General features: G+C 26.8%; 3 protein-coding genes across 8 annotated transcripts in view; all 3 read right to left on the bottom strand.

The window, feature by feature from the left end:
* Positions 1-12: 12 nt before the first annotated feature.
* On the bottom strand, positions 13-5449 carry LOC145967004 (G-protein coupled receptor Mth2-like). Of its 3 annotated transcripts, none has more exons than XM_083091547.1 (6): positions 5178-5449; positions 3603-4758; positions 3063-3141; positions 1892-2076; positions 1603-1768; positions 13-698 (listed from the first exon to the last, which is right to left on the bottom strand). In XM_083091547.1, the coding sequence occupies exons 2-6, from the start codon at positions 4738-4740 to the stop codon at positions 326-328; spliced, it is 1941 nt and encodes a 646-aa protein (XP_082947673.1). In that variant the 5' UTR covers positions 4741-4758; positions 5178-5449; the 3' UTR covers positions 13-325. The 3 variants fall into 3 exon arrangements, with proteins under 3 accessions (XP_082947673.1, XP_082947672.1, XP_082947674.1); XM_083091546.1 differs by having other exon boundaries at positions 5213-5449; XM_083091548.1 differs by having other exon boundaries at positions 5237-5449.
* A 994-nt stretch (positions 5450-6443) lies between these two features.
* On the bottom strand, positions 6444-11974 carry LOC145967007 (5-hydroxyisourate hydrolase-like). Its single transcript, XM_083091554.1, has 3 exons — positions 11815-11974; positions 10714-10856; positions 6444-10404 (listed from the first exon to the last, which is right to left on the bottom strand). Exons 1-3 carry the CDS (start codon positions 11839-11841, stop codon positions 10173-10175), a joined length of 402 nt encoding a protein of 133 aa, XP_082947680.1. The 5' UTR covers positions 11842-11974; the 3' UTR covers positions 6444-10172.
* Positions 11967-15359, bottom strand: part of LOC145967006 (uncharacterized) — a 7250-nt gene continuing 3857 nt past the window's right edge. For 3 of the 4 annotated variants that reach the window (XM_083091552.1, XM_083091549.1, XM_083091553.1), the window contains 4 exons: positions 15336-15359; positions 14700-15119; positions 13543-13697; positions 11967-13098 (listed from right to left, as the gene is read on the bottom strand). The exon at positions 15336-15359 is cut by the window's right edge and continues 195 nt beyond it. In XM_083091552.1, the coding sequence (XP_082947678.1) occupies positions 12873-13098; positions 13543-13697; positions 14700-15119; positions 15336-15359 (825 nt within the window). In that variant the 3' untranslated portion in view covers positions 11967-12872. The remainder of the gene's footprint in view (positions 13099-13542; positions 13698-14699; positions 15120-15335) is intronic. The other variant, XM_083091550.1, reaches the window with a different exon arrangement.

Below are 15359 nucleotides of genomic sequence, written 5' to 3'. Positions count from 1 at the left end.
GAGTGGCGTTGATAAAGGGCTAAAAATTTAATAAATTTACATATTAATAATAAATTCTTTTTCAGGCGTAAAATATATTAAAAAATGGCTATAAATACATTTTAAAATATAAAAATTATTAAGATAGAAAAAAGAAGGACTGTGTGGAAAAGATATTCTATGTAAAATTTTAAGCAAGGTTTATTGAAGATTAAAACAAAAAGATGTGTTTAAGACTATAAAATTAATTTTCGTTTAGAAAATTATGAGATTATAATTAATTGCTGATGAACTGTAGACTCCTGATCTGCTATAAAACTTTATTTTGCACATTAGAGTTGCAACATTAGAGTTCAGTTCCATCGTATGAATTTTTCACGTGATGATACCTTTGTTCGCAAGAATTTATCTTTTCCTGCATAGACATCTCTCCTGATGTAATAGTGTACGTTGAAGCACTTGACGATGTTGCATTCGTTGTGCATCGAGCTTTTGTAATAAATACACTGCATCCGAATCGCTTTAGTAACATCCGTTTGATCTTTTTTGTCCACACAAATATGATAAATGTGAAGAAATTTTGTACAATGTCCATCAAATTAACAGCATATGAAATGTAATTTGATATATTTCCAGACAACCATGTTCCTGTCATCAGGAACCATTTTATGCCAATTACTATAAACAGCATGATAAATAGCTTCAGATATAAATTGAACCTGCAAACAAATATACATATAATAATAATTATAAATAATTAAACAAGTTATCTTTTTTGAGTTTTATCTTTGAATTCACCAATCGCATTAGATTGCTACATAGCAGCTTAGCGAGCAATTATGCTTCTGCATGCTCCTATTATATATAATAATGTAACTTTCTCTTTAGCTTTTTTGATTAGATTATATATTTTATATATAATTGCATATAAAATTTTACAAAAAATTACATATCGGAAACTTTATCTTTTTCCTTCAAATTTGATTTAAAAAAAAAATCAATGAAGAAAATATTCTTTAAAGTATTCTTTAAAAGTATTCTATATATATTTTAAATGCATTATGACTGTTCATCAATAAAATAAATAATTTTATTTCAATGTTATTTGATATTTTATAAAAATGTCATTTCCACAATATAACTTCACAAATTTGCTGTTAGAAAATATTTATAATATTAACGTCTAAAGCCTATTTATCCTTAATATACACACACGCGCGCGCGCGTGTGTGTGTGTATCATTCTCTTTTCGTCTTTCCTTTTTCTTTTTTTCGCCTTTTTTAACATTATTTCTTTTAATTTAATTGTTTGTTATAAGCTGTTAAACTGTCAAACTATTTAAATGATACGAGTAAAGCGAATAAAACAATCAATCAACAACGCGAAAAAGAGACAACAATACACGTCTTTCAGGTATCAATGTAATATGCTTTTAGGAAAAGCTATTAATTAAAAGAAAAAAAGAAGAAAAAATGTTGTCACACAAATGATTATCCCTTTCTTTTATCAAAATTAATTGATTATATAATGTTGTTAATACAGATGTTATTAAAAATATATCGATATGAATATCATTAACAAAGTAGATTATTACACATTGATAAATATTTATTAGATACAGACCATTTCTTATTGTCATTATATCGCTTGCTTTCTGAATCTGTCAAACGAAGCCCTGTTTCCTTTTCGTAACGCGCGATCTTCACTGCTGTAGAAATGGATAAGCAAATGCTACTAATAATACAAATACTTTTGATTCCGTAATAATACAATAAAAACGCTCCCTTCCCTGTAAGTATAATATATAAAGAATTTTCTATTTCTCATGATATATTAAAATGCAACATTAATAGATAATAAATAATAATGACAAATAATAAATCGATTATATAGATGCAATCTGTTCACTTACCAGCGAACCAGCAATCTCCTGCGTGAAATTCCGGTCGCAAAATTTTCGGCAAATTTTCGGAAGCAAAATCCATAATGATACAGATAATAGCGAGAATAAAAGGTAAACCCCATGCATAGATCGCATAAAGAACTAATATTTTTTTTTGTCGATGTCTGCCGTTTCTTTGTAATGAACAGAATTCTCTGCAAAACATAATTTACACGTCATATTTAACCAAAATAAAAATCAGATAAAAGAAATTACAATGTAAATGCGTGTTAAAATAATGTTTGCCTTTCATCGAGGTTTTTTCAAACACCTATTCTACAAAAGTAGATTTACATAATACGACAACCATACGATTACAATAATTTGATTATAAGATATCATGAGATATCAATATATAAGATATCGATACATAATTAATAAACATTGATACATAAGATATCAATTTGATTAGTATGGTATAACATTCATATAACATTCAGAAACTAGCATACATTTATATATTATGTGCAAACATGATAATGGTAATGCAAAGCTTAATTTAGTTGTAGGAAACATATTTTTGACAAAAAAATTAAAAATTTATTACTATTCCTTTTATATAAGAAAAAGGAAAAAATTAAAGCGATATATAGATACATATATTTAATACATAAATATAAATATTAATTTATATGATATTAAAAAAATGCTGTTACATTAAGAAAAGTTTGTTACATTATGTCGCGAATTATTAAACTAGTTAATAATATTTTATAAATATTTCATTATGTTTAATATTAATTATCATTAACTAATATGTTATTTTTATTTTGAAAAATTTAATTTGATTTTACCAAAAATAGAAATTAATTATTTAAAAACCTTCATGCAATGATAGAATCTCTTAAAAAAACTGTTTATTTGAAGTTGTAATTTTATTATCTTTAGACTATAAACTTTTCTTAAGCCAAGTAGTTGCTTACACTATCACGTAATAACATAATATGAGAAACAACTCTATTTGTTTAATTCAATGACATCATTCCGCGTTTTTGTCTTCCCATTGCAGATATATACTATAAAATACATTTATATATTACAGAAAATTGTATTGTAGCGTCGTATTTTATAACATAAATCAATATAAAATTAAGTTAATATTATGCAAGATAAAGATAATATGAAAAACTTAGCAACTTACCTTAATGTCCACCATATATCGAAACTCATTATATTTAGCCAGAAAAAGCTTGTTAAAAAACAAAAGTAATTGAAGAAAGCTATGAAAATAAAATATATAACATTTTAAACATTGAGAACATGTTAAAATGGGATTTATAATTACTATTATAATTTTTCGTTAAGAAAAAAAAATATATATATATATTCTAATTTTTTTGCACTAAAATTTTATATCAATATTAACATATGTAATAAATATGTACCAACTTAAATTAAATAATAATTCAATTGAAGATGTAACTCTTTTAAAATGCAAAAAAAATATATTTACAAAAGCTAACTTAATCATATATACGCGCGCGTTAAAGTTATATATTAAAATATACCTAAAATTTAAATTTTACTCACTATTAATCCTTGCATTTTTTAAATTTTAACAAATTATTTTCAAGTATTAAAAAGAATAATTAGAGAATTATTTGGCGAATGTGCACTAGTATGTTTACCAAACACATATGTTGCATTGACTGCATAATTATGTTATTTAGATATACTATACCTATTGTAACACAGATGGGATATTCTACAGCATCCGATTTAATTAAAATATTTGCAATGTCTAGTGTGTATGCGACGCATAAGATACCGCTGTAATTGCGCAACATGAAAGCGTGTACATTCCGGAGATCTGGCAATATGGAATACACCAGAAATATTGATACCAAAAATAGTATAGATACAATATGGAAGCTCACATGTATGATTTGCATGTTTTTAATCAATGAGTTGTTATTTTCGACATCAGTTATCCAATTGATGATCTTGTCAACGGTTTCTGAGCAGATAGTCACTTCGAATTTATCTCCATCTATAATGGCGAGACAATATGATGCCGACTTAGCAAATATTTTATAATGAGATAAATATAGAGAACCATTGACAAAAAACATGTAATCATATTGATAACCATAAGGAAGCAGGGAGCGATTTTCCTGACATGGATCGTAAATAGTCAGTTGAAACAATTCGTCTACTGTTTTATTTTCGCTCTGCAACGAATCATTCGTGTATTTATACACATTCGGAAGAAAGTATTTAATTTTTTCCGGGATGCATTTGCTGTCATTCAGGCGATCGCCAGGAGAACAACAGAGTTGAATGCAAGTAATATTGTCAAGTTGGCATGTTTCATATGAAACGATGTTACTTATATTGCTGTCTTTATTGGAATTTTCAAAGAATTCTTGTGACATAGAATTGTTCTTGTCTTCAATATTCATCAAATTTCTATAAATTTCCTGTGATGTAAAATTCCTTTTATAGTTGGCATTTGTTGAATTCGTTTGAGATCCCATCGGTATTTGTTTATCACCCATATGATTCTGTATAGAAGGGGTGCTAAGTTTATATCGTATCGAGTCATCATCATTACTCATGGAAGTGATGCGAAATTCATTCTGCATATTGTCGTACTGCGTATTGTTAGTAGATTTTTCATACAAATCATAAGACAGTGTTTTCATTTTGTCGCCATAGTTTGTTGCAGAGTCTAGCTCATATCGTATCGTTATATTATCATTTTTCTCTTCGTTGCTCGTGAAACTTTGCTCAGATTTCGACAACGAAGCGATGAGGAGAAAAAACGCATAACACCAAAACATCTTGAAATTTTTTTCACACATTGTCAATATTGTCATTTTGGATCGAATTTATACCTGAAAAATACATATCTGATTCTTATCTACAGTAATTTCATAGTCAGATGTTCAAATGCAACGATATGTGAATTACGAATTGGAAAATATAGTTAATATCGTTATAAAAATATATATTAATATTCGCGATGGTTTGATCATGACAAATCATTTTGTCTTAGTTTTTACGATCGAAGAAGTTACTTTTGCAGAATTTACTCTCGCAAATGTCTGTTAGGAAGAGAATTAATGCTGATAGAACAGAACCTCGACAAGGACCAAAATATATTTTGATTCTTTTAGTAATGTAATGCTAGGAACTGCTGTTAGGCTTTTGAATCATATTCTTTTATTTTTTTCTAGAATATATAGTTTAAAGAATGAATGACATGCGTGAATACTTCATTTTTAAATATTTGATTTTAGAAGCTTTTAATAACTTTATTGTCTAATACACGATCAATTTTTATCTCACTAGGTTCAACAAAATTAATACTACATCCGGTTTCGACTTCTTTTTTCGAGACGAATGAAAGAAGAATGCGCAAGAAACATGTGCCCGCACAAACGAGAAGATGAGACTAACCGAGGACGACAAGTCGTACGAGTAGTAGAAGAACAGTCTATCTACTGTTATACACATATATATAACTATTACATATACAAAGTAAAATTTCATTGGCAAACTTCTACAGACGATAGCTGACCAATTCAGCAGCGAAATAATGCTGTTTTTTAGATGTTTAATGCTTGAATGAAAAGCCTTTATATTTTTAAAGATACTATTTTAAAGATACATTAAAATAGAAAATATATTGACAGCAGCATCCAAATAACATAAATATTTTAAATACTTATTTTATTAAATACTTATAATATTTTGTAAACTTATATTAGATGTTTTAGTTATTTAAATATTGATTTAAAAAATTTATTTTAAAAATCAATCAATATAGCATATGCTTAAGAAAAATTCTATTTATATCTAACAAATTTACTAATCTTATTGTTATTTTTAAGTTACAAGAAAGAGGTAATCAAAAGATTATACGAAGATTGTAAAAAATTACGCTAATATATCAGTTATCGTTATTCGCTAAAACTCCGCTTCGTTAAGTATAATCTGTTAATATAAAAACCGGTTTGAATTCGACATTTGTGTCTTAACAGTTATCTCATGATTATTTATTTAATTGAAAATTAAAAATAGCGATAGATCAGGTGGTGATGATATGACTTAATTTTATACTCGGTTCTGATTTTTGATAAAGAAAAGAATCTTAAAAAAAATATAAAATCTATAAAAAAGAATCATGTATTCGAACAACAGGATACGATTACCAAGGACGATGAGTCGTCGATAGCACTCAAGTAATCTGATGCAAACCATATGACATATTTAACGATAAAAAAACGATATGATAAATTTCTATATATAATAATTTGAGCATCTTAAAAAATCAATATAAATTTTAACATTTATCATTTTAATGCTTCGATTGGACATCGTTACATTTTGTGAGAATTACCGAAACTCCAATTAGATTTTCGGAGTAATACAATGAACAAATAATGAAAATGTTTAATTATATCAGGTATATATATATATATATATATATATATATATGTGTGTGTGTGTGTGTGTGTGTGTGTGTATACACAGTGCAGGAATTTATTTAAAAAAAACATTTATTGAATATTAAAGCTGCAAGAAAAATCAATCAATCATTTATTATAGTTATTATATAAGGATCATTATCTGCTAATTTGGAGAGCTTTTTTTCTCAATAAAAATGTCACGGCATTAATAATTACAGAAATATATACAATTCAAAAAGAAAGGTTCTTCACGAATTAAACTTTATGGAAAGAATTAAAAGATTATCAAAACTACATTCTTTAGTTAATTTCAGAGATGGAGTTTACTTTAATAGAATTTTAATTTAAAACTTTACAAAGTTACAAAGATATATGATGATAAGAATTAGAAACTTGCAAGAAGGTAACTTTCGTCAACATTTTGACTGAGGAAAAATCTTCTCCAAATGATCTTAAGAATTTGCCATTATACGGTAACATCTTATATAAGTGTTGATGCCTGTCAAAACCAGATAATTAATGGATAAAATTAAAATCCAGTTTGTATTCATCAAACATACTTCATACAAACGCACATAATAACAGGAAAACGAAGATATAATGATATGATCTCGACTTATTTTTTAAATTCCTTCGAACGCTCAAAATGATACGAAAAGACTGAGAATTAAACTGAATTAGAAGATATAATATGCGATTTTACAGCTAATTGAGAAAAGATAAAAATAATTGAGAGTATACAAAATAATGTATGCAACATAATTGACATTAAATTTCTTGATGTCGGCTCTCGAATATAAAATATGTGATATTAATATTCGGGTAATAAGAGCCTATCGCGGATGTAATTGCGCGAAATTTTTCTTTGATACAATGATCAAGACTTTACTTGGAATAATCTCTTGGTTTGAGATTTAATTCCAACAAATTCCCCTCTAACAACATAATTGATTCTATTTATAGGTATAATATTATACATATTCGAAATTAGTGGATGGGATAGATGTGATAGCACACGATGACATATGAACAACGCTTTTATATTTATATATAATATGTATTTACTTAGTATTGTAAGTTAAAAAAGTTAATCAATATACTCTATTATAAATTTGATTATTTTCACACATATAAATTTGACAAAAAAATGTTCAGTATGAAGTCTTTTTTTTGTTACCGATTAAAAATAGTTTCAACTATAGAAAAAAATTTCTTTAGTTTCATAGAAAAAATATCTTTTTTTGTTATGTAGTTATTTAAAAATGCATAATTTTTAATTAATTAATAATTATGTATTTATGTAATTTATATAAATTTTATATTTTTATTTATTTAATTTTTTCCTAGTTTATTTTTTGTTTTACAATTATTTTATAGTTGTATATTATGAATTAATAAATTTTATCCGTAATTGTACATATACAATTTTGTGACTGCGCAGACATCATCAATAAGTAGTAAATATAATCATAAATTATTTAAAAAGAAATAAAGGCATATAAATGTTTATATCAAGATTTAAACATATGTAAATATAAAAAATGAAATGCTGGATAATATAAGATTTAATATTACTGTACAAAGATGTGAAATAATGTTATAGAAAATAACATAGAAATGAGCTATTGCACGAATGTGTGCTGGAATGCGAGAGCAAAATAAATCATAACTATTAAGTCTACAAATAAGTTCTGACCCTTTTTTTATAAAAAATTAATATTTATTTATACAAAATCGAAATACATGTTAGTCTTGAAAATAATCTCCACCACTTTCAATACATTTCTGCCATTTCTCGGGCAGCTGGCGAATCCCTGCTCGGAAAAACGATGGTGGTTTTGATCCCGCAAATTTGGTAATAAAATTTTGGATCTCTTCGGATGTTCGGAAGTGCGTATCAACAAGATGGTGTTGCAGAGAACGAAAGAGGTGGAAATCTGAAGGGGCCATATCGGAAGAATAAGCCGCATGAGGGAGAATTTCCCAGCCCAAAGTATCGATAACTTGTTTGGTTGTTACCGCCACATGGGGCCGTGCGTTATCGTGCAACAGTATTACCTGTCGACTTCCCTTGCCAGTATATGGTCGTTTTCGTTCGATTTCGTCACTTAAATGCATTAATTGTTCTTGATAACGCTCAGAAGTTATAGTTTCCCCGGGTTTTAACAACTCAAAGTATAGCACAAAATACAGTGCCTCACATGGTTGTCGGACGACATCGTGCACACTTTTGAGATTTGTGAGGTTACATCGTCTAGCAAGGTTTTCATATGCGGTTCTTTTTTATGTTAAAGATTGGTACTACGAACCCCCAAAGCAACGGGAAAAAGATTTGAATTTAAAATGAAGTTACAGTTGATTAATTCGGAGGGGTCAGAACTTATTTGTACACCTAATATTATGAAGGTAATAACACAGTTGATTCACAGTAGCATAATCGCGTTATACGATTCCCCAGCAAAGGCGTGTGATATCGCATGGCGCACCACACGTCTTCGCTCATAAATTAGATTCATATGACTCGAATTAGCTGTTTTTAATTGCGTCGCGTGCGACTCGTGTGACTCACATATCCGTAAAGCGCGATCGCGCGGAAAAATGGAATAATGATCTGCCTTACATTATTGTATATTAAAATGTATATGCAATATATTCTAGAGATTTTATGAAAAACTTTATACATATTTTTTATATTTAACATCAATATATATAAATTTTATAAATTTGTTTAGATTATATATATATATAATTTAAACAAATTTATAAATATACAGGGTGAGCCATTTTAAGTTACCCATCCCAATAACTTTTTTATTTTTCAATGTACAACAAAATGTTTCAAATAAAAGTTGCTTGACTTCGAAAAAATGTAATTTGCAATTAACAATTACATTTTTTTTTTCGAAACAATTATGTGTTTTCTTTACACCAATTGATTCCTCTCATTATTTTGTACATAAAAGTATTAAGGTAAGATAATCGAAAAATGAATATTTTACTAGATATTTTACGGTTTATGTGAAATTAAGAAATTAAGAAATTAAGAAATTTTCAAGCCTCATAACTCAAAAAGTACTTAACGAAAAGGTACTTAATTATAGTGTTTTGAAAAGCTCTCGAGATAAGCTACAAGAATGTGCAAAAATATATAGGGTGTTCCATTTAAAAAAATTGAAGTGACCTTCACGTGACCTTCAAATGACTCTTCAAGGTCAAACCAATGGTACCATCTTATGGCCCCCTCGAAACCAAACAACTTTTGTCTGAAACATTTTTCTCTCCCGGGCTTGGTATTCGACTGGATGGATTAAAATGGGCTACCCTGTATATATACATTTATATGTATTGTATAGAGTATATATTTCTAAAAAGCATTAATATCATATAAATGCATGCTATAAATAATTTGCGAAAAATAAAAAAGGTTGAATCATATACAAATAGATTGAAAGTAATTGGCCATTTATCTTGGAATAAAATTTCGAAAATTAAAAAATCAACTTTACAGCTCGCGTAAAATAAATTTGTCTCGTGATATAAAAGAATGGAAGATGTAAAATTTGTCAAATAAATAACGCCAATATCAACAATAGTAAACACTTAAGATAAACTCTTGATAATCGTTTTGATTTTGTTTATTTTTTACAATATTTATGTAATAAAGTTTTCATAAGTCTCTCTCTTGTACTATCGTTTTTTATTCCATTATATATCTTTTCTTACGCAATTTGACCGGCGTGTATAAGAGGCATGTATTATCTATGCAAATGAAATATATTTTTTCAGTAAATCCTTCAAGGATGTTTTAGAATATCCATTATCGTAGATAATATCGATTACGAGCCGCGATATGTAGTAAATCCGAAAGGACTCAGTAGCAAAGGAATGTGATAATGTTCATGAGGATTTTGTACATCGAATACTATATCGATCAGCGGATACATCGAATTGGTCGAGTTTCGTCTAAAATAATCATTCACTCGAAATTCAATCTTGAATCTACCGGGCATAGAATTTTCTTGCTCGTCCTGTAGCAGATCTGCACAACGTCCATTTGATTCTGTTATACTATAGAGAAAGTAATAATTAATAACGCGATAAATATAAAGTCAACTTTTATTATTTATACAAATAAATTTAAACTGGTAGAAAGTATTTCTTTGATGCAATTACCTCATGAAAAATAACATTATCAATATAGTACGATATGTAATAAGAAAAATACGTGATAGTATATTATATATATATATATATATATATATATATATATATATATATATATATATATGTATATATATATACATATCTTTCTATATCTCTTTCTTAGAAAAAAATCTTGAAAAGATATTTGCCAAAAGTATAATGCAGAATATATACCTCTCTTTTAAAAAAATCCACTTATCATTTTCGAACTTGTAAAGACGTACTGCCAAACCGTCAGCAGGCAACCCTTTACTAACGTCCAAAATGTGCGTAGTAATACTTAACTTCGCTTCATTCGGATTTACAGAAGTGATCATCTATTATAAAGAGATATAAAAGAAATATATAAATACAAATGATTATATAATAGAAATTTAAACGAATATATTCAATCTTTATATTTAGCTTTAAAGTTTTAAAAAATTACAGACTAATGATATATGATTATAAGACTAACGATATATGATTGTAAGACTATATTATATAACGATATATATGATTATAAGACTATATTATATTATCATTTTTTTGTAAATTAAAAATTTACAAAATTTGAAAATTGTTTAAAAAATTGATGAAAGATTCGTGCACAGAAAGATTAATATTTTAGATTCCATATACGATCAGAAGTATAATAGAATGTAAATTTAAATGTCCAATTTTGTATTGGACATTTGAGTTTACATTCTATTACACTTCTTATCGTATATAAAAAACGAGTGAAAACGAGCTAATAAGAACTAAATAATAAGCAATTATTTTTAAAAAATTTCTTTAATTATTGAGATATTCATTTTGGTTTCTTTTCGGACCTTAAATATAACTATCAACAAATTATTATACATCATGTAAAAAAAATAGATAATATTACAAAATCGTTTCATGAAAATACATTTGCAATATTAAAAATCGTATTTCAATCTCCAAAGAACCTAACAAAAAATAAATATAATCTACTTTTGGTTCCAACCATTAGAAATAAGAACTTGATAACAAATTTAATTTTATAATATCATCTATTCTTTTTTATGTAACATAAATTCTGGACAGCTACTAATGATGATACAAGCGATCGAAAATACATTTAGATAATTAAACAAATCTTTTAAAAATAATTGTGCATCACTTTTTACATCATTAGCATCGTTTCCTCGTCTTTACATTGCTTATTAGATACTTTTTCTATTTCTGTTTGATTTTTCATTTTTATATATACTATATATATTTAATTTTTCCATATATTTTAACGTTTTAAGAAAACGTTATGATACCTACTCTATTGTCGTCACGTCGAGCACTCATGTTGCGAGCACAACTCACTGTTCACTTTGATTTAATGTACAATTTTAAAGAACAGATACAGATAAAGAGAGATATTAAAGGTCGAAAGTGAAGAAATATCAACGTCGCGCATAGATAAACTGATATTTCTTAATGTCAGCTTTATTTCATTGCAATTTAACAAGTCATTTTTTAGAAAAATACGTGTAAAAACATGTGTACATATATTATACATATGTGTAAATGTGTGAATATATATGTGTAAATTATGTATATTTAATAATAGCGATAGCAGTTTGCATCAATACTATATAGCACACATAGCTGTTACCAAATGTATCGTTTGAAAAAAGAAAATTTTTAGATAAGAAAAAAAGAAGAAACTATTGAAAAATAAAAAAAATAAAAATAAGATGCTGAAAATAAAATATTTATATTTCTAAAGCTAATATACTTATATGTTTGATAATTTTAAGTTAATTTTTTCCTCTTTTTTTACGTTATTTGCAAATTTGTTATGTGCAAATTGTCATAAAAATTCACCTTATAGTAAAAATAATTCTAACTATATACACATTAACTCTTATATGTTATATATATTATAGCAAAAATACTTCTTAACAAATATTCCATCTACCGCATCTTATTTTTATGAAAGTATGCAGAGTAATAATTAAAATTTTTTTTCGTTTGTTACTGTTAATATTATTAGTGTAATTATTATACTTTAACATAACATACTTAACATAAAATACCTTATATTTATATTTATTTTATTATACCTTATACTTAACATACTATTTATATTTATTATTGTATATGACACACATATAGAAATATAAGATAGTAATTACACTAATAATATTAATAATAACATAATTAATAACAAAAAAAGATATTCTTTAAGAAATATATAATATGATAAATGTCAATTATATTATACTTATTGTGAAAATAATCACATTCTCACAATGCGAGTAATACAAATCGCAAAATCTTCGCTTGCAATTTGTTTATGTTGTAAAAGTATACATTCGATAAAAAATTGTACTTTAGGTGCCGCGATAAGTCGAGTAACCAAACGGACTCAATAAAAGTGGCATGTGATAGTGACCATTTGGATTTTTCACATCGAATACGATTTCCACAAACGGAAACATAGTTTCTATTCTCCGCAATGTGAAGTACTTATCGACATCGAAATGAATCTTATAACGGCCAATTGTGCAATTTACCTTCTCCATTAAATCGACACAGTAGCCTTCTGCATTTGTATTGCTAGAATAAAATTTTATGTTTATTCACTTATGACTCCTATCATAATTTCAACACATTCCAATTTTTATTTTAATATTTTATATAAATATATGTATATACTTTATTCCTTAGCCCACATATTATTAAAATTAAAATATCAAATTAGTATTTTAATAATAAAATATTTATCGTATATGTTAACTAAAAATAATTAATTTTAATTAATCAAAATTATCATCATCAGAAATTGTAAACAGAATTTAAAAACAAAGAAGATATGATAAAGAATTTGCTAATTCTATTTAAAAAAGTATTTAAAAGAAAAATGCTCCTATACACTTGTCTAAAATATAAAAACTGTGTTAAAAATAAATAAAAAAGGTGAAACAAAATAAATAGTGACAGTAATATAAATAATAATATAAATAGTAATATAATAATTATATAAGTTGAAGAATTACATACCTCTCATTCAAGAAAGTCCATTTTCCATCCATCAGTTTATATAAACTGACTTGTAAACCACCAACGGGAATTCCTTTTGTGTTGTCCACGACATAAGTGGAAATACGTAATTTTTTCGTTGTAGTAGATTTTATTGGTTGTTTCCCTAAAACAACCTAAAATCAAAAGATTAAATAAGAACTTTTAAACTGTGCATTATTGAGAATGAAAAACTCATTACAAAGTAAACTTGAAGTACAAATAAAAAATGAAACATTATTTTTTCAATTTGAGATAAACTTTTAACAAAATCTTAACTTAAAACTTAGTCATTGAAATCTGGAAAATTTTGACAAATAATGAGAATCATTATTTACATTTCTATACATTTATTTAAAAAAAAAATTGATTATATATATGTGTATATATATATATATATATATATATATATATATATATATATATATATATATATATATATATATATATAAACACAGGGTGTCCCATTTTAAAGGACCCACTCAAATATCTCAGAAACACTGCGTTAAATCGAAAAATGTTTCAAACAAAAGTTGTGTGGCTTCAAGGGGGCCATAAGATGGTGACAATGATTTGACCTTGGAAAATCATTTGAAGGTCAACTTTAAAATCTTAAATGGAAACCCCCATTTTTTATTTAGTATTCTTGTAGCTGACATCGAGAGCTATAATTAAGTATTTTTTCATTAAGTACTTTTCGAGTTATGAGGCTTGAAATAATTTCTAATTATAGTGTTTTGGAAAGCTCTCGAGATAAGCTACAAGAATGCGCAAAAATATATAGGGTGTTCCATTTAAAAAAATTGAAGTGACCTTCACGTGACCTTCAAATGACTCTTCAAGGTCAAACCAATGGTACCATCTTATGGCCCCCTCGAAACCATACAACTTTTGTCTGAAACATTTTTGTTTGCTGGGCTTAGTTTTTGAGATATTTTACTGTCCAAGTTAAAATGGGACACCCTATATATATATATATATATATATATATATGTTCTGAAAAATATATATAACTATAAACCTTTTTTTCATGCATCCTACATTACATCCTATAAGAAACAAACTAAAATCATTCATGTATCCTATATTACATCCTACATAAGGAACAAACTAAAAAAATTAAGGGATTTCTTTCTTACTTTCTTAGATGACAGTCCTTTGATACTAGCAACAGTTGACTGTTGATTAGTACTGATAATTGGCTGCTGACTAGTACTAGGAACAGTCGGAAATTGGCTAGTGGAAATAGGTGGATTCGTTTTTTTGATCTTGTCCGGTTCGGATATTGCAATGGTCTTTTTCTGATCGGCCATCATTAATGGTTTACCCTTGAGTTTAGTTAACACGTATTGTGTGCCCGGTTGGAACGTACCACCGGTTAAAGTAAACGTTTTGTTTCCACACATTAAGGTAATAGTTTTATTATTTTTAAGATTAGGCGTGATCGGCAAAAGATTGATATTTTGAGGCGGTGTTGATGAGATGTTTGTATAAGTCGTGTCCAATACCGGCAATAGACCCGTAGAGGTCACGATCAAATCAGGTTTAATATCTTCCTGCTATCAAATAATATTATTTTAGATATAATAATATTATTTAAGATTTAATTAATGGTAATTTCAAGTATAAAATTCAACTATAGCAAAATTTTCCATATGTTACAACTATAGAAAGATTTCCTTTGTAATAGTCATTGAGATTTTGATGACTGCAGCATTAATTAATTTTTAATGCGTGAATTTTTCTTTTCATTGAAAATGTGAATCATCACTTACGAGAATTGTCGATTTCATATCGGA

This window comes from Camponotus vicinus, unplaced genomic scaffold (assembly GCF_025532165.1).
Source record: "Camponotus vicinus isolate PSW18456_S1 unplaced genomic scaffold, iyCamVici1.0 SCAF_2, whole genome shotgun sequence".
In the NCBI taxonomy this organism is placed as follows: Eukaryota; Metazoa; Arthropoda; class Insecta; order Hymenoptera; family Formicidae; genus Camponotus; species Camponotus vicinus.
The sequence above is the reverse complement of the archived record's forward strand: the minus strand, read 5'-3'. Positions and strand labels throughout refer to the sequence as shown.

What these genes read in the sequence shown, in the direction of transcription:
- LOC145967004 (XM_083091547.1), bottom strand. Translation starts at nt 4,740, where the DNA reads ATGACAATATTGACAATGTGTGAAAAAAATTTCAAGATGTTTTGGTGT. An exon ending in TCCCATCTGTGTTACAATAG is followed by an intron (nt 3,142 to 3,602) that starts GTATAGTATATC and finishes TTATTTTCATAG; the next exon opens with CTTTCTTCAATTACTTTTGT. An exon ending in AGGAGATTGCTGGTTCGCTG is followed by an intron (nt 1,769 to 1,891) that starts GTAAGTGAACAG and finishes TTATACTTACAG; the next exon opens with GGAAGGGAGCGTTTTTATTG.
- LOC145967007 (XM_083091554.1), bottom strand. Translation starts at nt 11,841, where the DNA reads ATGAGTGCTCGACGTGACGACAATAGA. An exon ending in CTCGACGTGACGACAATAGA is followed by an intron (nt 10,857 to 11,814) that starts GTAGGTATCATA and finishes TCTTTATAATAG; the next exon opens with ATGATCACTTCTGTAAATCC. An exon ending in TGGATTTTTTTAAAAGAGAG is followed by an intron (nt 10,405 to 10,713) that starts GTATATATTCTG and finishes CTTTCTCTATAG; the next exon opens with TATAACAGAATCAAATGGAC.